Below are 22,625 nucleotides of genomic sequence, written 5' to 3' on the forward strand. Positions count from 1 at the left end.
TATTTATTTGTATGCTGCCGTATTTGTTCACTTATTTATTAATTGCTTTTGTTTTTATTATCAATATTTGTCAAGGGTGGTTATTAGCTTAAAGATATGTGCTCCACATAGATCTTAAAATATCCTCTATGTGCAAGCTTGTTGGTGCCGAATGTGGAAAATTGATTGAAATTGAAATATCACTATTTCGAAATTAATCAAGCATAACAAATAGTTGAACTACTGTAGTGCCATCAAATATGTACGTAAGTATGGTGTGTATAACGCAACGTAAAGTGGTATAAACAAAAAACACAATTAACTTTCCGCCGAGAACAACTTGTATATTTTGTCATATTCTCAAATGTAAGTATACCAAGATTTTTTTTTCTAATTCAACAATAACAATGATAACAATATTCCAAATTGTATATGTCCCAGATCGTAATCATCACAGTGTAATGTAAAATTTGCGCGCGTCGTTGTACAATTTCACCTGTCTTTTAACAAATAATTCCATATAAATTATTATTTAACTGTAGACTTTCTTGGTATAATGTATTATTAACCAAATTATTTTAACCTTTTGTGTTTTATTTATATATAATAAAATAGATATTATATATTATTATTATTATTATTACTATATATTATTATATATATTATATATATATTATATTAGACTGGATTTGAAAAATAAAATACAATAAACAAAACTGCATGTATTCTATAAATTTCCTGGACAAAAAATGTGATTATTAGTATTAATAATGATAATTAATATTTATTATACCTGTACATAAGTATGATACTTCCGCACATGAAGATCTGAAAGTCGTGAGTCTATAGGATCTTTGAATAAATAAACACGTCATTCACAAGATTTAGGAGATATCACACACATTATGTTAATAATTAAGCATGTTCGAACTTTTATCTACCGGTACATACTATAAAACTGTCGGAAGTCATATATACTTTTGATTTATAAATATGACCTAAAATATTACTTTAAAATAACCTATCATGACCAACATAATATGTCTATTTAAAAATCTTATTTAAATATCTTCAAAACTTTGACCTGACGTCATTTCCTGTCCGCTTTCTGGGTCAATGTCAACTTTGTTCTTCTTCCCTACAAACTTGATAATTCCAAAGACAGCTAAAGAAATTAAAGCAATACCAACAACAGCACCGAGAGACGCCCACAGCGCTGTTCTATCTTCATTTTCGGGTGGCTGAGCAGTTGCTTCGATGGGTTCAGTGGTATTGCTTTTTGTAGGAGATTTTGGAATAGTAGGGTATTGTGTACTTTCTGTATGATTAGTGGTGCCATTCATAGTTGTCGTGGTATTTGAACTTAAATCAGTTGTAGTAGTGGAGTTATTGGCAGGGATAGTGACAGGCACAATTGTAGGATGTTTAGAATTGGTAGCCTGGCTTGTGCCAGTTAACGTATTCTTGGTTGTTAAAACGTGTGTTGTAGACATTAACGTAACTGTGTTGGAAGTTGGTACGGTTGTTAATGTAGTCGCGGACGGGGACATCTTGATTGTAGTCGGGTTGCTGGTAATTGATTCGAGACTTGTCGAGCCTGGTGTCTCTGTACTTGCAAGAGTAGTTGGCCTGCCTGTAGTAAATTCATGACTTGTCGGCTCTTCGGTCTCCAAGCTTGTCTGAGTAGTTGGGTTTTCTGTTGTAGGATCCAGTGATGGAGTAGTAGTGTCGTTTACAGTGTGTTTTACGGTTATTGAATCTGTGGTAGTAATAGTAGACGTTGTGGTTTGAGTGAAATACGTAGGCCCAGTAGACCTGTCACTCGTGGTTAGGCCTAAAGTCCAATCGGTAGATGAAATAGCTGTTGTAATGGCATCTGTAGTAACATCCGTAACTGTTTCAGTAACTGTTTTATCAGCAGATGTTAGAGACACAGTTGTTGAATTTACCATATAAGGAATCGGCGGTATGTATTGCATATTTGCCGACACAATGTTAGAAACATCACCGTAGTTACTTGCTTCATCCTGGGCTCGAATGGCAAAAAAATAAGTTTGATTGTCTCCTCGTGTTGGCACTCTCAATCCTATTTTTTCAACAACACCAGCTGGTCTAACTATTGTTATATTCCCTTCAATGACGTCATTGTTATTGATTTCAGGCGCATTTACGAAATTTGTAAGCAGTTCGGAGAAACTGTTTGCCATTTTAAGTTCGTATTTAGTTGCTAGAAAATAAAGAAAACATAAGTTAACATTATAAATTGAAACTAAAAGAGATCAACGGTACCAAAATGAAGAAATAATATCATATCTGACTCTCACGTGTGATAATGCATCAATATAGTTTAAACTAAAATTGCATTCATATACAACTTGTCGATAGAGGGCCAGTAACATCCGATAGGGGGCAGCCTGCATGGTGGCGCCAGCGGGGGGGCCAGGGGGGCCAGGGCCCCCCCGTCGGGGAAAGCTGGCCCCCCTGTCGGGGAGTATTGGCCTTATTGTCGGGGAGAAAAATATGATCATTTCTTTTCTGGTAAAAAATAAAACCATTATTAAGTGTACTACTATATATTGTAAGTAACTGCGGAATTCTATTTTTGACGTACATACGATACACTGACAGCGAAGTAAACAGTATGTGGTACGCATTTGTCTGGCGGTGTCTCTTTGTACGAATCTTTCATGGCCCGGCCGGCTTACTGCGGTATACGCGTCGACATATCTGGGCTGTATCATATTACATCCAGGGACCAAAATGTGTATTTTCCAGATTCCAGGCGAAAATCGGAGATTCATTTGCAACTACGCATCGACGTACGTTCATACAGGGATAAAGGTACGAGTTATGTTCTCACGGTTGAGTTTACGAATTGTTTCAATTTACCAATAACCATTGGTGTACCGCGTGTATGTTCGCTGTCGATTAAAGGGGTTTGGGTGGGGGTTCGATTTGGAAAGAGGAAGCGGTTGGCCCGAACCATAAAACAGGGTCTGATCACGTTTCTTTTCGCGCATAAATCTCGATCTAGGGGGTGAATAGGGTGACTAGCCACCCACCTTAATTCTAAAGGGGAAAAAAGATGCACCAAACCCGCGACCGTCGCTAAACGCAGATTCGACGCACTTGACTCTTTTAATTAAGAAGAGTAGGCTAGAGCTATAGTTGTGTAAATAGGCCTACTTAAGTGAAAGAGCTAAGAGTTTAATTACTATTTATGAATTCAAGAGTTTAAAAAGAAAACGTGATTTAAAATCTTCGGAAAATACCCACAACCGAGTTATTTTCAAAACACATGCACTCCCACTACCAGCATCACGTTGTCTTAGCTTGCTCCTCGTGTGAATGCTGACGTCATCACTCTCCAAAAATACACCATTTTCCGCCCTGGTCCGTGTGCAAGCGTTAGCGTGGACCTGTATATTTACATCCCCGTACAGAGTAGAGTGTAATATCGTGAACTTTTTTCTCGCGTATGAAGATTTTTTATATAATGGTATGCAGTATAAACAATAAAAAACGAGAAACATGATGTTCTTTTATTATTATTTCATAGACATAACATAAACATGAAATGTCTTGTTCTATGTACACGGCCGAAAAAACGTGTGTGGTGATTTGGCATTTTATTGATTTGTGTTATAGACACGGCGATTACGGCAATCATTGTATACTAAATTACATTGAGTTATTCACCCGGCTATAGGGTATATATCTGAGGTTAACAGACCACCAAAGCACAGTCGTACACTAAACACATGCACTATCGAGGCATTTTCGGAGTGCCGCATTACCAAATGTTCATTTCGTTTGAAGTGTTTTTCGATCAAAGTTTATTATTAGTTCGTCGAAAAAGATCCGTATTAGAGTATTTAGGAAGGATTTATTTAAATTTACATTATGTAACATTGTTATTAAATGTAATGGAAACTAGTTGCTCTAGCCTATTAAACAGTGTGTAAGCATCTATTTTTTCAAAATTTTCTGAGGCTCAAGAGGGGGATACCCCCTCCCAAACCCACCCCCTCTTTCGCGCGTACGGCCCCGCCCCCCTACCCGGTCGGGGAATTCGGCCCCCCCGTCGGGGAATTCGGCCCCCCCGTCGGGCAAATCCTGGCGCCACCACTGGTTGCATCCGGTTTAGGCTATAAACAAATCTTGGCGTCAAATTTAAGACACGCAGGCTGGTTCTGAAAACTAAATAATGTGTTGCATCGAGAAGCATTTGTGCTGGCTCTGGCTCTACATTGTAGGTCGACCAATATTTAGGCATGTTTTAACGATCGCGCCTATTATACGCGCAGACTGTATACAACACTTTGTGTAACGTGCATTGGCATGGCTCATAAGTCTAGCACAAGAAAGAGAAAAAGAGAGAATGGAGCGATGGTGGAGATAAGGGTCGGGGAAGTGGGAAAGTTAGAGGTAGGGGCTTGTTTAAATATTTATGCACATGCACATACCATTTCCTGTATCTAGATCGTCTCCCACTGCCGTCCATTGTAATACAACTTTCTGTTCTGAATACGAAGTTGCAAGAACTCTGAGATCGATGATCTTCGATGGAGATATGACATCTGTTGTCGGTGATCTGTTGACATAACCTGTTACCTGTATAACTCCGCCTGAAGCACTACGTGAAAACATTCCAGTCGGGACAAAAACTGGTAATTCTTTATTCGTCGTTGAATCTAAATAATAATTGACAGATAATTGTAAGGGTTGTTTTAAATGTAAGTTTAAGTTGGACTTCTTTTAGTATGTCTGATGTATCCACAATGTAGGCCTACACTGTGATCCTAGGCCTACATTTGAGATGATCTGATACCGGTGTTTTTTTTTGTGTCTGCCTTTTTTATTTAAACTTATTTATGCAATTGATTTTGTAACTATGAACGTCCGTTTCCGAAATAAAAGTAAAATAAATGAATTAATTAATGATAGACCTAATGGACGACAGGACATATTCATGTAAATTTTAAAGTATTCTGACCTGGATTGATTGGTAGCGATCCCGTTGCTTTAGCCATGTTAACAAAAGCTGTATTTTTTTCCGGACTTTTGACTTTTACGGAAACACTATAGCGACCGTCTCCACATGCGTCCAGAAAATAACCACAATATATTCCATCATCTTTGGTGACATCTGCACCTGCTCCATTATCAAATAGTAATAATTCTACCGTCTGACATGAATTTGAACTTTCAACTTCAGCAAATACATCAGCACCTACTACGGGTAAATAGCACTTGGTAACAGCTACGCAGATTATTGTGTACGGCTCCGTAGTGTAATCAATCGAAGGGTCACCTATGAGTGGGACGACTGTTATAGGGCAATTGTCAGCAGTCTGAGGACTTGATTGTACATTCACTGTGACAGTATCGGTACTAGGGCTATTGATGCTGAATTCCCAAATTCCATCCTATATAGAAAAACACTTTTTTATTATGCTGTTGATAGAGTATTAGGCCTGTTGGCAGGCACTATGATTTGGGATCAATTAGAAAACATTTGTGAAAATAAGACTTTTAATAACTGAACAATTCGCTACAGGTAATCAACTTATATTGTCCATTGTATTTCAAGACCTCTAAGATATTAAGATATCTTATTGGCCTACTATAAAAATGTATTAGGTCTAGTAAACACAGACTTACTAAGAGATGTAATATTCACTTCTTACCTGAGCAATATTCGGAATCTTAATATTGATCGCCTTTAGCGACAGGTCAACCTTTTGTAAACTTTGATCAACTAAATTCCCGTCCGGTGATGTAAGGTCTACTTGAATGCTGTTGGAGTTGATCCACGAGAAGGAGAAAACGGTGTCTTTCCTTAGATCTGAATCGACAATCACAGAGTCGCCAACGCTTGAAAAAGATCCACCAACTGTAGCTACGGCATCGCTGTAAAGCTAAAATGTGGTTAGACTGATTAGAGATCATTGCTCCAAGAAACAAAGTTTTAAAAGTTGGTATCTACTGAAGCCAACAATAGCATATAAGCTCCTCGAGCTCCTGGTGGAGAAGTAGGCATTGAAATCCTTAAAAATATATTAAATACAGAGATGAGTGAGATAAATACAAGTAAAATACAAACAAAACACCAAGGCCATGTTCAGGACATGTTAGTACAGTAATGCTTGGTTCCCACTAGAGACGCAACGTAAGTGCGTAAACGCAACGTAGGTGATTTGACCAATCACAATCGGTGTAATACTTAAACTGTCGCTTGTCATTGTTAAACTCGATTGCGTTGTGCTTCTAGTGGGAACCAAGCTTAAATTGCACATTACTCTGCCGCTCAGTTTTTAAACAATGACTGGTTATTTTATTCGCTTGAATTGCATTATTGAGACAGCCCTAGGCTTACCAAGGCAATCTAACAACAGAAGCTAAATTAGATGAAAGGTTTAATGTTTGGTTGCGACACGATCAGTTCCACGCACCTAAGCAGAAACAATGTACTTGACTGTAACCGCAACTAGTGTGAATTTGTCGCAGCCAATCATAAGATCAATGGACGGTTACAAGTTCCTGTTTTGGCAAAGCGAGCTTAACATCCTTTTGTTAGATTGCCTTGGGCTTACACAATTAGATAACACAAATAAACAAACATATAATAACCGTTATTGGGAGAGGCTGAGAGCTTTGATCCGGTCGGCTTGTTACAGTTGTTTCAAAAGCACTATTAAGAACAGATATCTCTTCTGTATCGATAAAGTAAAATGAAATTCCGCCGGATACATCACTAAGATTTTCAAGATTAGGATCGGCACTGCTAGAGAAGGCAATAGTGTCTACGACGACGCCTGCGTTGTCTACGTCATCAAGAACATCATTGATATCAGGTGAGACGTTGTTTCCCCCATCCGTCAGTAAGAGTAGAGAACCACCGTTTGCAGTTTGTATACCACGCGAAAGTACCTATATTGAAGAATTTAAAAAAAGATTCACCATAATCTGTTTCACTTTCTAGTATAAAACTTGTGAATCAAATATTTCTCAAATAACTCGTACGGTAATGGTTCATTAAAATCGTAACAAATATTTAAAACTGGTTGTATCAATTTATAAACTAGAAAAGGCCCATGTGAAGATTAATTTATATTCAGAATATACTTTAACTAACAAACTCCAACTAAATACTATATAATGCACATTTCTCATAAAATTTTGCACACAGTTCCAGTGTACTATACTATGATTGTGGTTTAAAATTAGGTCTCTGACTTGACAAACCTTGCCATTAGTTTGGATATGAACTAAAAACAATCGCACATTGCTATTAGGCGAATACCTGCTCATTCTCTCAATGATCTTAAAAGTGCCGTCGGGTCTCTGAACATGAATATTGGTTTAAAACATCTACAACACTGTTACCTCAATTCCTTTTAGCACACCAGACCCTATGGAGGTCAAACCATCAACAAGTGTTGGCAATACTGCCACCAGTGCCTCACGAGAAGTATCATCAGTTATTTCTACCAATTCGGATAAAACTTGAGCATCATCAGAAAATTGAACGATACCAACATAACTGCCACTATCAATGGTATACAGCAGATAATGTGTTGCTGATTGTCGTTGTTGCAGAAGTCTGTCACCCTGTAATATAGGTTTGAAAATATAGTTATAAAATAGAATGTGTATTAAGCTATAAACAATATATGGAACTCCTATTTATTCTATATTTGTACTTGAACAATGCTTAGAATTTGGTTTTCTCTTCGTCATAAACTCGTTAGTTTTCGTTTGCATTACTTATTAGAATCGATCAATATAGAATCGTTATGGCCTCGCACGTGTTTAGTTAAAGATAAATAAGTCTTTGTATTTACAGACATACTCCCTGAGACATCCAATACTAACACTACACGTCGGTCTGTCGGTTGCATTAGTGTGAACGTTGGTGTTGTATCGACATTTCCAGCCACAGGTTGGTTGACACCGCCTTTGAAATCTTGTGTTTTTAGAATGATATCCCACGCACTTCTGGAACCACACACTGTATTATGTTTATGAGGCAGCTCAACATCATGATAACCTAGTGGATCTGACGGGTCACTGTGACAGAACGACGTGACCTGAAAGTTGAAATTCATAAAATGAACATAACGAAAATGACTATCTTACCAGTCAAAATAGCGACAAAGTTTATTTCGAAATATCCATCAAGAGGGCCCAATACAATCATCATTCATCCCGACAATAATGCTATGTTTATTGTTGTAGTGTGATTGCTGTGATATATGAAATATGTTTGTTTCTATTTTATAGTACATTGTTAATCTGCGCATGCTTCGCAACAACGCCAAAAAAAAAAATTAAACGCAACGCGAGTGGAACAATCACGCGTCGTGATTAACATTAATAATGGATAGATTTATATAGCGCAAATAAACGATGTCTATATGCGCTCGACAATAAAAGAGAAAGAGAGAACAAAAAGACAAAACCCCAAGCTAGCACCCAAACCGGAGTATGGGGATACACTATCACCGCCAACTGGGGATCATTGTCTAAGTACCCTAGATAGCATCTGTTAGATCTTGATCTTTTCAGGGATTGATCGAATTAGTTGCATTGCGCGTAGGTCTACGTCATCCAAGCCGGATCCAAGCTAAAATTATGTTTGCAGATATTTGATAACTAATATGATTGTGGGACAAACGAGAGCCACAGAACTAAAACGGCGAATACAAATATTTACTGATTTAATGAACACTATGAACACTCCTCTGTTATTGTTTTTTTTTAAAGTGAAATTATGGAAAAATAACAAAGTAAAGACTTACCGAGTCTATGAATTGGCCATACATATATGAAGCCGTAGCAGTTTGATTTTTAGTATCTGGAGAGAACACACATCCATTCTCATAGACACCAGTATCAGGGTCCAAATAACATTCCTCATCCGTACCGTTCCTTTTATATTGACCTTTGACCGCAAGCGAACATCTGGTCGCTTCGATTTTGTTGTTTGAATGTTTGTAGAAATTGGGAGTATCCGCGGTAGGATACTCATCGAATAGGCCCCACTGGAGATGACCCCATTCATGCACCAACAATTTGTCTAAATAAACAAAAAAATCCTTTTGCCTATATAAAAATCTCCATTTCTCCGATTTTTACATATGTTATGTAATTGTATCTTTCTGTGTCGTAACTGTTGATTTAACTTCCAGGGAAAATGTGTATGGAAAAGGTGTTCGCTACCCTGACGTGATTTTGTTTTCAAATTTTCTACCTCTAGACAACATATCCTGCCCTTGTTCAGATACAATTTATCAAAAGAAAAAAGTAAGAAAAGATCTTACCCACAGGACCCCACATTTTCTCGCTGTCTATCTTATTAAGTATGAAATTTGGTGTTAAATGAATATATTCTCCCTTATTTCCACAAGAGCCAGGCTGCTGTGTGTACGGGTTGTCTTCATATCGTTCATTCGGGAGGTCGATCACAATATTAGCTATACTAAAACTCTCCCTTTTAGGAAGTATGTAACTTGTATTAGCTGGCCATGTTTTAGGAACCAAAATCGTAATGGTTTTCCAGTAGGCCCGTCTGTTGGTCGCCTCAAACAGTCTTCGCGATCCGTCGGTGAATAAATCCTATAACATAAAAACAACAGTACTTTAATTATTGAAAGTTTAATAACTAGAACTCACATTGAAAACATGCCAATAATAATAATAATACAAACACAAATCCATTTAAAAAACAACCTCCATACAAACAAAATAGGAGGAAACTATAACAAGCATTGCATGATTCAGAGACTCTTTAATTAAATCACTAAAGATGAGAATTTTTTTCGGGGCCGGGACACTTTATGCTGACTCTTCCAAGACTTTCCATCAACTTGCTAGTCTAACCTTTTTTATTAAGAATTAGCGTAAAACCAAACTCTTAAAAGATTTAGAATTTAGATTTTTCACGACCTGATGAACCATTTAAAACTTAATTCCGGGTTGTAGAAGTATTGTCGAATATGATCATTTTTTTGATAGCGACATGCAATCGTTCGCTGGGGGAAAAACCAACAATTCCCCGTTTTTAGATAACCAAACCTACAAACCTTTATTCTATCAATAATAGTCGTATCAACTGGAACCTTTTGGTTGATAGCAATAATAAGATTCTGGTATTTGTTGTCAGTCAGCACAACTTTATTCCGATTTGACGAAGAAGAAACATTAAAACATAAGAAGAATATATACAATATAAATGTAATTCTTCGGAACGATTGTAGTCTGTCGATATCCATGATGCCTGACCAAGTAGACTAGTCCCTTATGTCAATGTCATCACAATTAGTAACTCTTAATGAAAGTTCTTATCGTCCAAGTACAACGTTCAAGATGTTAAGCAATAATGTTATCTCTTTGATTTGTGCTTCTTATCAGGCATAGTATAGTTGCTATAAAGCAATATTATTACTATGCATTGCGTGTATAACATCAGATTTAAAATGCCAAACAATTGACAAGTAAACAATTTAAAGACTAACGATCAGATAATGAATGTGACGTTTGTATTGAGTGGACGTTATTTTTTCTTTAGATTGATAACATGACATTTAAACATAGCAATAAGATAACGTTTAACCCGTTTGGAAAATACCACCAAAGTTAACTTTAAGCCTGTTGTCTTTCTGTCTTTTTATCTAAGAAGTAAAGAAATATCTGTTACCTATTAATATTAAACATTTCATTATTATTATTATTATTATTATTATTATTATTATTACTACTGATGCTTCATTATTCTCACTTGTCTTATGATTTGTTGTAATCATTTTAAAGAGCCAACTGAGACAAGTTTACTTCTAGATTGGTCCTCATTTGTATGCTCTGTGTTATTTGTATTGTATTTAATGAAATAAATGTTAGTTAAAGTTGAATTTTAATATAAGACCTTCATTTTTATATCACTATTTCAAAAACACAATGAAGTACTTTGATAAGCAACTGTTTGGGTTTAAAAAAAAATAAAATCATATATTTTAAAATATTTGATGTTCATTTAATTGCTTCTTGAGCGATGAATAAAGTTACATTGATTGATTGATTCTTTTTTTAAAATAAATGATTCATAGGTAAATACATAATAGTCTGATAATCTTTAGTTAGGTAAACGAAGATAGACACTTTTAGCGCACTATGTTTGTTATCGCATGAGTTAACAATAAATTATCTCAATTGGGAAATACATTCCATTTGTGTGTAGATATTATACATTTCATTTATCATGAGCAACTACTTCCTGTTCTAGAATTTAAAAAAATCCGGACCTTGAATAGAAACCAAACAGGAAATAAAGAACGGAATTAAATCTCTTCAATTTCAATACATCATATTGACAGCCTTTCGAGCATTTTATTCTGTTATGAACTGTGCAATAGAGTAGGATGTAATGTCCGCCATAATGTAATGACCGCCACATTGAAATGATTTTCCTTTCTAAGCTCGGCATCCTCTTCTCTCAATTTACTTTACTTCATCCAGTCATTTCTTGTGTGTCTTCTTTTCGTTCCATTGCTTGCAATGATCTGTCATAATATGTCATAATATTATTAAATTCGAGCTCAGACAGCGTCGTACGACGAGGCACGACGAAATGTCTTGACTACCCGGTGAGTTGAATCCAGACGAGACGAGTATCGTCTAGATTAGTTTTTTAGGTCGTCGCGAGAACTTTAAACATTTTCTCCCGACGAGACGACTTGTCGGGCTTTGTCGTACGACGCTGTCTGAGTTGGCCTTTACGTAAATATTGCAACATTTATTATTTATTCAAATGATACAATAACAATGCAATTGATTGATTGATTCTTTTTTTTAAATAAATGATTCATAGGTAAATGCATAATAGTCTGATAATCTTTAGTTAGGTAAACGAAGATAGACACTTTTAGCGCACTATGTTTGTTATCGCATGAGTTAACAATAAATTATCTCAATTGGGAAATACATTCCATTTGTGTGTAGATATTATACATTTCATTTATCATGAGCAACTACTTCCTGTTCTAGAATTAAAAAAAATCCGGACCTTGAATAGAAACCAAACAGGAAATAAAGAACGGAATTAAATCTTTTCAATTTCAATACATCATATTGAAAGCCTTTCGAGCATTTTATTCTGTTATGAACCGTGCAATAGAGTAGGATGTAATGTCCGCCATAATGTAATGACCGCCACATTGAAATGATTTTCCTTTCTAAGCTCGGCATCCTCTTCTCTCAATTTACTTTACTTCATCCAGTCATTTCTTGTGTGTCTTCTTTTCGTTCCATTGCTTGCAATGATCTGTCATAATATGTCATAATATTATTAAAGTCGAGCTCAGACAGCGTCGTACGACGGGGTCCGACGAAATTTCCGGTGCTGTCTGAGTTGATTGCGTACGTTGCGTCGCTAGTAGGAACCACGCTTCAGTAACCGCAACCTATGCATTAATTCGTACTTTTATTAACATCAACATGGCGTACCACAAGTGTGCACCATACACTAGTCTACATCAACAGTGAACAATCGCGACAAGATTATCTGCTAAATATTGTTATTCAATATCAACCTGCAATTCCCATCTTAGATTACTTTCCATTTTTTTATGCTGGCCCAAATTGTGGCAATTTATTTCCAATATAAGTTTAGGTAAAACTTCACTGAACAGCTTTAAACGTGCGTTTAAACTGTCTCTGATCTCGAGTAAATACCACCCTGCTTATTTATATAATACAATATATATAAATCCAAAGACAAAATACTGAAAATTGACAATAGTGTTGGTTTCAGTGGCTGAATCCCAAAATGTAGATACCAAGTTAAATAAGCAAAAGCTAAATCAAAACGATAAAGTAGTCACACAGTCAGAAAATGTTCATATTGTTATGTTTTGATGGGTTCGGTGGGTGAATGATTACAATAATAACAGACGATTACAACATCATATATAGTCTCAGGATCCATTTATTCAGACGCCATATTTGTACACTGTTTGTTGTGCACCTCACCAGAGGAGGGCTCACATTATACAGAGGGCTCACTTCTTAAAGGATTAAAGATGATAAGTGATCTATCATCACACATGTAACGTTGTTATTTATTTGTATACTGCCTTATTTATTTATTCTTTTATTTTTATTGTCAATTATATTATTTGCCAAGGTTAGCTTTAAGATATGTGCTCCACACATAACTTAAAATATGCATCATCCATGTACATGTTTGTGGGTGCCGAATGTGGAAAATAAATTGAATTGAAAAAATGTAACCGCAATATATCACTATTTCGAAATTAATCAAGAATAACAAATAGTTGAACTATAAATAATGATAATAATTACTATTATTATTTATTATACCTGTACATAAGTATGATACCTCCGTACATGAAGATCTGAAAGTATATAGGATCTTTGAATATGTAAACACGTCATTCACAATATTTAGGAGATATCACACACATTATGTTAACAATTAAGCATGTTCGGACTTTTATCTACCGGTACATACTATGAAACTGTCGGAAGTCATATATTTTTTATTTATAAATATGACCTAAATATTACTTTAAAATAACCTATCATGACCAACATAATATGTCTAAAAAAAATATTATTCTTCAAAACTTTGACTTGACGTCATTTCCTGTCCGTTTTCTGGGTCAATATCAACTTTGTTCTTCTTCCCTACAAACTTGATAATTCCAAAGACAGCTAAAGAAATTAAAGCAATCCCAACAACAGCACCGAGAGACGCCCACAGCGCTGTTCTATCTTCATTTTCGGGTGGCTGAGCAGTTGCTTCGATGGGTTCAGTGCTTTTTGTAGGAGATGTTGGAATAGTAGGGTATTGTGTACTGTCTGTATGATTAGCAGTGCCATTCACAGTTGTCGTGGTATTTTGACTTAAATCAGTTGTGGTAGTGGAGTTATTGGCAGGGATAGTGACAGGCACACTTGTAGGATGTTTAGTTGTTGTTGTATCAGCAGATGTTAGAGACACAGTTGTTGAATTTAACATATAAGGAATCGGCGGTATATATTGCATATTCGCCGACACAATGTTAGAAACATCACCGTAATTGCTTGCTTCATCCTGGGCTCGAATTGCAAAAAAATATGTTTGATTGGCCCCTCGTGTTGGCACTCTCAATCCTATTCTTTCAACAACACCAGCTGGTCTAACTATTGTTATATCCCCTTCAATGACGTCAATGTTATTTATTTCACGCGCATTTGCGAAATTTGTAAGCAGTTCTGAGAAACTGTCTGCCATTTTAAGTTCGTATTTAGTTGCTAGAAAATAAGGAACACATAAGTTAACATTATAAATTGAAACTAAAACATATCAACGGTACCAAAATGAAGAAATAATATCATATCTGACTCTCACGTGTGATAATGCAGATAAATATTGTTTAAACTAAAACTGCATTCATATACAATTTGTCGATAGAGGGCCGGTAACATCCGATAGGGGTCAGCCTACATCCGGTTTTGGCTATAAACAAATCGGTAAGTTATTCTTCCTCGGTCACATTTGCGTCAAATTTCAGACACGCAGGCTTTGGTGGCTCTGGTTACATTGTAGTTCTACCAATACTTAGCGTATCCGGATATTCACCCCCTGGACATTTACCCCCCGGAAAACTACCCCCCGGACAACCACCACCTGAACAACTACCCCCTTAGGACAACAACCCCCTTAGGACAACTACCCCCTGGACAACTACCCCCCGGACAATTACCCCCTAGGAACAATTATCCCCCTGACAATTACCCCCCCCCCCCTCCCCCCCCCCCCCCCGGGTAATTACCCCGCGGACAACTACCTCGACAACTACCTCCGTAGGACAACTAACCACTGGACAACTACCACCCAGACAACTATCCCTTTAGAACAACTACCCCCCGGACGGACAACTACCACCCAGACCATTCAACAACCTGACTCTGCAACAGTGTATAATAGGAATTAATAACTATATTTTAATTCGTTACTTTGACGAATTACTATTCATTATTGTAAACAAAAGTAAAAGATTGAACATAAATATAGTCCTAAGGGAGGGGGTAGTTGTCCGGGGGGTAGTTGTCCGGGGGGTAGTTGACCGGGGGTAGTTACCCGGGGGTAGTTACCCGGGGGTAGTTATCCTAAGGGGGTAGTTGTCCTAAGGGGGTAGTTGTCCGGGGGTAGTTGTCCGGGGGGTTGTTATCCTAAGGGGGTAGTTGTCCTAAGGGGGTAGTTGTCCGGGGAGTAGTTGTCCGGGGGGTAGTTGTCCTAAGGGGGTAGTTGTCCGGGTGGTAAACATCCGGGGGGTAACTGTCTAGGGGGTAGGTGTCCTAGAACCATACTTAGGCATGTTTAAACGATCGCTCCATTATTCGCGCAGACTGTATACAACACTTTGTGTAGCGTGCATTTCTGTGGCTCGTAAGTCTAGCACAAGAAAGAGAAAAAGAGAGAATGGAGCGATGGTGGAGATAAGGGTCGGGGAAGTGGGAAAGTTAGGTAGGGGGTTGGTTGTAGGAAGTTAATAATTAATTGTTTATACAACATACACATACCATTTCCTGTATCTAAATCGTCTCCTACTGCCGTCCATTGTAATACAACTTTCTGTTCTGAATACGAAGTTGCAAGAACTCTGAGATCGATGATCTTTGATGGAGATACGACATCAGTTGTCCGTGATCTGTTAACATAACCTGTTACCTGTATAACTCCCCCTGAAGCACTGCGTGAAAACATTCCAGTCGGGACAAAAACTGGTAATTCTTTATTCGTCGTTGAATCTAAATAATAATTGACAGCTAATTGTAAGGGTTGTTTTAAATGTAAGTTTAAGTTAAACTTATTTTAGTATGCCTGATTTATCCAGAAAATAGGCCTACACTGTGACTATTCGGTGATCATAGGCCTACATTTGATTATTAATAGACTTAATGGAAGACAGGTCATCATATAGATTTAGAGTATGCTGACCTGGATTGATTGGTAGAGATCCAGTTGCTTTAGCCATGTTAACAAAAGCTGTATTTTTCTCCGGACTCTTGACTTTTACAGCAACACTATAGCGACCGTCTCCACATGCGTCCAGAAAATAACCACAATATATTCCATCATCTTTGGTGACATCTGCTCCTGCTCCATTATCAAATAGTAATAATTCTACCGTCTGACATGCATTTGAACTTTCAATTATAGCAAATACATCAGCACCTACTACGGGTAAATAGCACTTGATAACAGCTACGCAGATTATTGTGTACGGCTCTGTAGTGTAATCAATCGAAGGGTCACCTATGAGTGGGACGACTGTTATAGGGCAATTGTCAGCAGTCTGAGGACTTGATTGTACATTCACTGTGACAGTATCGGTACTAGTGCTTTTGATGCTGAAATCCCATATTCCATCCTATATTAAAACACATTTTTATTATACTGTTGATAGAGTATTAGGCTTGTTGGCAGGCCCTACGATTTGGGATCAATTAGAGCACATTTGAGAAAATAAGACTTTTAATAACTGAAAAATTCGCTACAGGTAATCAACTTATATTGTCCATTGTATTTCAAGACCTCTAAGATATTAAAATATCTTATTGGCCTACTATAAAAATGTAATAGGCCTAGCAAACACATACTTACTTAGAGATGTAATATTCACCTCTTACCTGGGCAATATTCGGAATCTTAATATTGATCGCCTTTAGCGACAGGTCAACCTTTTGTAAACTTTGATCAACTAAATTCCCGTCCGGTGATGTAAGGTCTACTTGAATGCTGTTGGAGTTGATCCACGAGAAGGAGAAAACGGTGTCTTTCCCTAGATCTGAATCGACAATCACAGAGTCGCCAACGCTTGAAAAAGATCCACCAACTGTAGCTACGGCATCGCTGTAAAGCTAAAATGTGGTTAGACTGATTAGAGATCATTGCTCCAAGAAACACAGTTTTAAAAGTTGGTATCTGCTGAAGCCAATAATAGCATATAAGCTCCTCGAGCTCCTGGTGGAGAAGTAGGCATTAAAATCGTTAAAAATATATTAAATACAGAGATGAGTGAGATAAATACAAGTAAATTACAAACAAAACACCAAGGCCATGTTCAGGACATGTTAGTACAGTAATGCTTGGTTCCCACTAGAGACGCAACGTAAGTGCGTAAAAGCAACGTAGGTGATTTGACCAATCACAATCGGTGGAATACTTAAACTGTCGCTTGTCATTGTTAAACTCGATTGCGTTGTGCTTCTAGTGGGAACCAAGCTTAAATTGCACATTACTCTGCCGCTCAGTTTTTAAACAATGACTGGTTATTTTATTCGCTTGAATTGCATTATTGAGACAGCCCTAGGCTTACCAAGGCAATCTAACAACAGAAGCTAAATTAGATGAAAGGTTTAATGTTTGGTTGCGACACGATCAGTTCCACGCACCTAAGCAGAAACAATGTACTTGACTGTAACCGCAACTAGTGTGAATTTGTCGCAGCCAATCATAAGATCAATGGACGGTTACAAGTTCCTGTCTTGGCAAAGCGAGCTTAACATCCTTTTGTTAGATTGCCTTGGGCTTACACAATTAGATAACACAAATAAACAAACATATAATAACCGTTATTGGGAGAGGCTGGGAGCTTTGATCCGGTCGGCTTGTTACAGTTGCTTCAAAAGCACTATTAAGACCAGATATCTCTTCTGTATCGATAAAGTAAAATGAAATTCCGCCGGATACATCACTAAGATTTTCAAGATTAGGATCGGCACTGCTAGAGAAGGCAATAGTGTCTACGACGACGCCTGCGTTGTCTACGTCATCAAGAACATCATTGATATCAGGTGAGACGTTGTTTCCCCCATCCGTCAGTAAGAGTAGAGAACCACCTTTTGCAGTTTGTATACCACGCGACAGCACCTATATTGAAGAATTTAAAAAAAGATTCACCATAATCTGTTTCACTTTCAAGTATAAAACTTGTGAATCAAATATTTCGCAAATAACTCGTACGGTAATGGTTCATTAAAATCGTAACAAATATTTAAAACTGGTTGTATCAATTTATAAACTAGAAAAGGCCCATGTGAAGATTAATTTATATTCAGAATATACTTTAACTAACAAACTCCAACTAAATACTATATAATGCACATTTCTCATAAAATTTTGCACACAGAAAAATGGAAAAAAAGCCGTTTGTGCACGTATACATATTCAGTTCCAGTGTACTATACTATGATTGTGGTTTAAAATTAGGTCTCTGACTTGACACACCCTGCCATTAGTTTGGATATGAATTAAAAACAATCGCACATTGCTATTAGGCGAATAGCTGCTCATTCTCTCAATGGTCTTAAAAGTGCCGTCGGGTCTCTGAACATGAATGTTGGTTTAAAACATCTACAAAACTGTTACCTCAATTCCTTTTAGCACACCAGACCCTATGGAGGTCAAACCATCAACAAGTGTTGGCAATACTGCCACCAGTGCCTCACGAGAATTATCATCGGTTATTTCTACCAATTCGGATAAAACTTGAGCATCATTTGAAAATTGAACGATGCCAACATAACTGCCACTATCAATGGTATACAGCAGATAATGTGTTGCTGATTGTCGTTGTTGCAGAAGTCTGTCACCCTGTAATATAGGTTTGAAAATATAGTTATAAAATAGAATGTGTATTAAGCTATAAAAAATATCTGGAACTCCTATTTATTCTATATTTGTACTTGAACAATGCTTAGAATTTGGCTTTCTCTTTATCATAACTCGTTAGTTTTCGTTTGCATTACTTATTAGAATCGATCAATATAGAATCGTTATGGCCTCGCACGTGTTTAGTTAAAGATAAATAAGTCGTTGTATTTACAGACATACTCCCTGAAACATCCAACACTAACACTACACGTCGGTCTGTCGGTTGCATAAGTGTGAACGTTGGTGTTGTATCGACATATCCAGCCACAGGTTGGTTGACACCGCCTTTGAAATCTTGTGTTTTTAGAATGATATCCCACGCACTTCTGGAACCACACACTGTATTATGTTTATGAGGCAGCTCAACGTCATGGTAACCCAGTGGATCTGACGGGTCACTGTGACAGAACGACGTGACCTGAAAGTTGAAATTCATAAAAAAATGAACATAACGAAAATGACTATCTTACCAGTCAAAGTAGCGACAAAGTTTATTTCGAAATATCCATCAAGAGGGCCCAATACAATCATCATTCATCCCGACAATAATGCTATGTTTATTGCAGTTGTAGTGTGATTGCTGTGATATATGAAATATATTTGTTTCTACTTTATAGTACATTGTTAATCTACGCAAGCTTCGCAACGCGAGTGGAACAATCACGCGTCGTGATTAACATTAATAATGGATAGATTTATATAGCGCAAATAAACGATGTCTATATGCGCTCGACAATAAAAGAGAAAGAGAGAACAAAAAGACAAAACCCCAAGCTAGCACCCAAACCGGAGTACGGAGATATACTATCACCGCTAACTGGGGATCATTGTCTAAGTACCCTAGATAGCATGTGTTAGGTCTTGATCTTTTCAGGGATTGATCGAATTAGTTGCATTGCGCGTAGGTATACGTCATCCAAGCCGGAACCAAGCTAAAATTATGTTTGCAGATATTTGATAACTAATATGATTGTGGGACAAACGAGAGCCACAGAACTAAAACGGCGAATACAAATATTTACTGATGAATGTTTCAATGTTGGAAAACACTATGAACACTCCTCTGTTTTTTAAAAAGTGAGATTATGGAAAAATAACAAAGTAAAGACTTACCGAGTCTATGAATTGGCCATACATATATGAAGCCGTAGCAGTTTGATTTTTAGTATCTGGATAGAACACACATCCACTCTCATAGACACCAGTATCAGGGTCCAAATAACATTCCTCATCCGTACCGTTCCTTTTATATTGACCTTTGACCGCAAGCGAACATCTGGTCGCTTCGATTTTGTTGTTTGAATGTTTGTAGAAATTGGGAGTATCCTCGGTAGGATACTCATCAAAGAGGCCCCACTGGAGATGACCCCATTCATGCACCAACAATTTGTCTAAATAAACAAAAAAATCCTTTTGCCTATATAAAAATCTCCATTTCTCCGATTTTTACATATGTTATGTAATTGTATCTTTCTGTGTCGTAACTGTTGATTTAACTTCCAGGGAAAATGTGTATGGAAAAAGTGTTCGCTACCCTTTTTTTCAAATATTCTACCTCTAGACAACATATCCTGCCCTTGTTCAGATACAATTTATCAAAAGAAAAAAGTAAGAAAAGAACTTACCCACAGGACCCCACACATTCTCGCTGTTTATCTTATTAAGTATGAAATTTGGTGTTAAATGAATATATTCTCCCTTATTTCCACAAGAGCCAGGCTGCTGTGTGTACGGGTTGTCTTCATATCGTTCATTTGGGAGGTCAATCACAATATTAGCTATACTAAAACTCTCCGTTTTAGGCAATATGTAATTTGCATTAGCCGGCCATGTTTTAGGAACCAAAATCGTAATGGTTTTCCAGTAGGCCCGTCTGTTGGTCGCCTCAAACAGTCTTCGCGATCCGTCGGTGAATAAATCCTATAACATAAAAACAACAGTACTTTAATTATTGAAAGTTTAATAACTAGAACTCACATTGAAAACATGCCAATAATAATAATACAAACACAAATCCATTTAAAAAACAACCTCCATACAAACAAAATAGGAGGAAACTATTACAAGCATTGAATGGTTCAGAGCCTCTTTAATTAAATCACTAAAGATGAGAATTTTTTTCGGGGCCGGGACACTTTATGCTGACTCTTCCAAGACTTTCCATCAACTTGCTAGTCTAACCTTTTTTTTTTTATTAAGAATTAGCGTAAGACCAAACTCTTAAAAGATTGAGAATTTATATTTTTCACGACCTGATGAACCATTTAAAACTTAATTCCGGGTTGTAGCAGTATTGTCGAATATGATCATTTTTTTGATAGCGACATGTAATCGTTCGCTGGGGGAAAAACCAACAGCTCCCCGTTTTTAGATAACCAAGCCTACAAACCTTTATTCGATCAATAATAGTTGTATCAACTGGAACCTTTTGGTTGATAGCAATAATAAGATTCTGGTATTTGTTGTCAGTCAGCACTACTTTATTCCGATTTGACGAAGAAGAAACATTGAAACATAAGAAGAATATATACAATATAAATGTAATTCTTCGGAACGGTTGTAGTTTGTCGATATCCATGATGCCTGACCAAGTAGACTAGTCCCTTATTTCAGTGTCATCATAATTAGTAACTCTTAATGAAAATTCTTATCGTCCAAGTACAACGTTCAAGATGTTAAGCAATAATGTTATCAGTATAGTTGCTATAAAGCAAGATTATTACTATGTATTGACAAGTAAACAATTTAATGACTAACGATCAGATAATGAATGTGACGTTTGTATTGAGTGGACGTTATTTTTGTCTTTAGATTGATAACATGACATTTAAACATAGCAATAAGATAACGTTTAACGCCTGTTGTCTTTCTGTCTTTTTATCTAAGAAGTAAAGAAATATCTGTTTTATATCACTATTTCAAAAACACAATGAACTACTTTGATAAGCAACTGTTTGGGTTTAAAAAAAATAAAATCATATATTTTAAAATATTTGATGTTCATTTAATTGCTTCTTGAGCGATGAATAAAGTTACATTGATTGATTGATTCTTTTTTTTAAATAAATGATTCATAGGTAAATACATAATAGTCTGATAATCTTTAGTTAGGTAAACGAAGATAGACACTTTTAGCGCACTATGTTTGTTATCGCATGAGTTAACAATAAAGTATCTCAATTGGGAAATACATTCCATTTGTGTGTAGATATTATACATTTCATTTATCATGAGCAACTACTTCCTGTTCTAGAATTTAAAAAAATCCGGACCTTGAATAGAAACCAAACAGGAAATAAAGAACGGAATTAAATCTGTTCAATTTCAATACATCATATTGACAGCCTTTCGAGCATTTTATTCTGTTATGAACCGTGCAATAGAGTAGGATGTAATGTCCGCCATAATGTAATGACCGCCACATTGAAATGATTTTCCTTTCTAAGCTCGGCATCCTCTTCTCTCAATTTACTTTACTTCATCCAGTCATTTCTTGTGTGTCTTCTTTTCGTTCCATTGCTTGCAATGATCTGTCATAATATGTCATAATATTATTAAATTCGAGCTCAGACAGCGTCGTACGACGAGGCACGACGAAATGTCTTGACTACCCGGTGAGTTGAATCCAGACGAGACGAGTATCGTCTAGATTAGTTTTTTAGGTCGTCGCGAGAACTTTAAACATTTTCTCCCGACGAGACGACTTGTCGGGCTTTGTCGTACGACGCTGTCTGAGTTGGCCTTTACGTAAATATTGCAACATTTATTATTTATTCAAATGATACAATAACAATGCAATTGATTGATTGATTCTTTTTTTTAAATAAATGATTCATAGGTAAATACATAATAGTCTGATAATCTTTAGTTAGGTAAACGAAGATAGACACTTTTAGCGCACTATGTTTGTTATCGCATGAGT

General features: G+C 36.7%; 2 protein-coding genes across 2 annotated transcripts; both read right to left on the reverse strand.

Moving 5' to 3' along the window:
- Nucleotides 1–685: 685 nt before the first annotated feature.
- LOC144856075 (calcium-activated chloride channel regulator 1-like) lies at nt 686–10,258 on the reverse strand. Its single transcript, XM_078714048.1, has 10 exons — nt 10,068–10,258; nt 9,306–9,600; nt 8,784–9,061; nt 7,827–8,072; nt 7,369–7,593; nt 6,583–6,912; nt 5,670–5,900; nt 4,976–5,408; nt 4,446–4,673; nt 686–2,206 (listed from the first exon to the last, which is right to left on the reverse strand). Exons 1-10 carry the CDS (start codon nt 10,254–10,256, stop codon nt 1,041–1,043), a joined length of 3,621 nt encoding a protein of 1,206 aa, XP_078570174.1. The 5' UTR covers nt 10,257–10,258; the 3' UTR covers nt 686–1,040.
- Nucleotides 10,259–12,953: 2,695 nt separating this feature from the next.
- LOC144856076 (calcium-activated chloride channel regulator 1-like) lies at nt 12,954–21,281 on the reverse strand. Its single transcript, XM_078714049.1, has 10 exons — nt 21,093–21,281; nt 20,329–20,623; nt 19,817–20,094; nt 18,876–19,121; nt 18,419–18,643; nt 17,666–17,920; nt 16,678–16,908; nt 15,986–16,418; nt 15,568–15,795; nt 12,954–14,295 (listed from the first exon to the last, which is right to left on the reverse strand). Exons 1-10 carry the CDS (start codon nt 21,279–21,281, stop codon nt 13,613–13,615), a joined length of 3,063 nt encoding a protein of 1,020 aa, XP_078570175.1. The 3' UTR covers nt 12,954–13,612.
- Between the last annotated feature and the right edge of the window lie 1,344 nt (nt 21,282–22,625).

The sequence above is a fragment of the Antedon bifida genome, chromosome 11 (genome assembly GCF_963402885.1).
Source record: "Antedon bifida chromosome 11, ecAntBifi1.1, whole genome shotgun sequence".
In the NCBI taxonomy this organism is placed as follows: Eukaryota; Metazoa; Echinodermata; class Crinoidea; order Comatulida; family Antedonidae; genus Antedon; species Antedon bifida.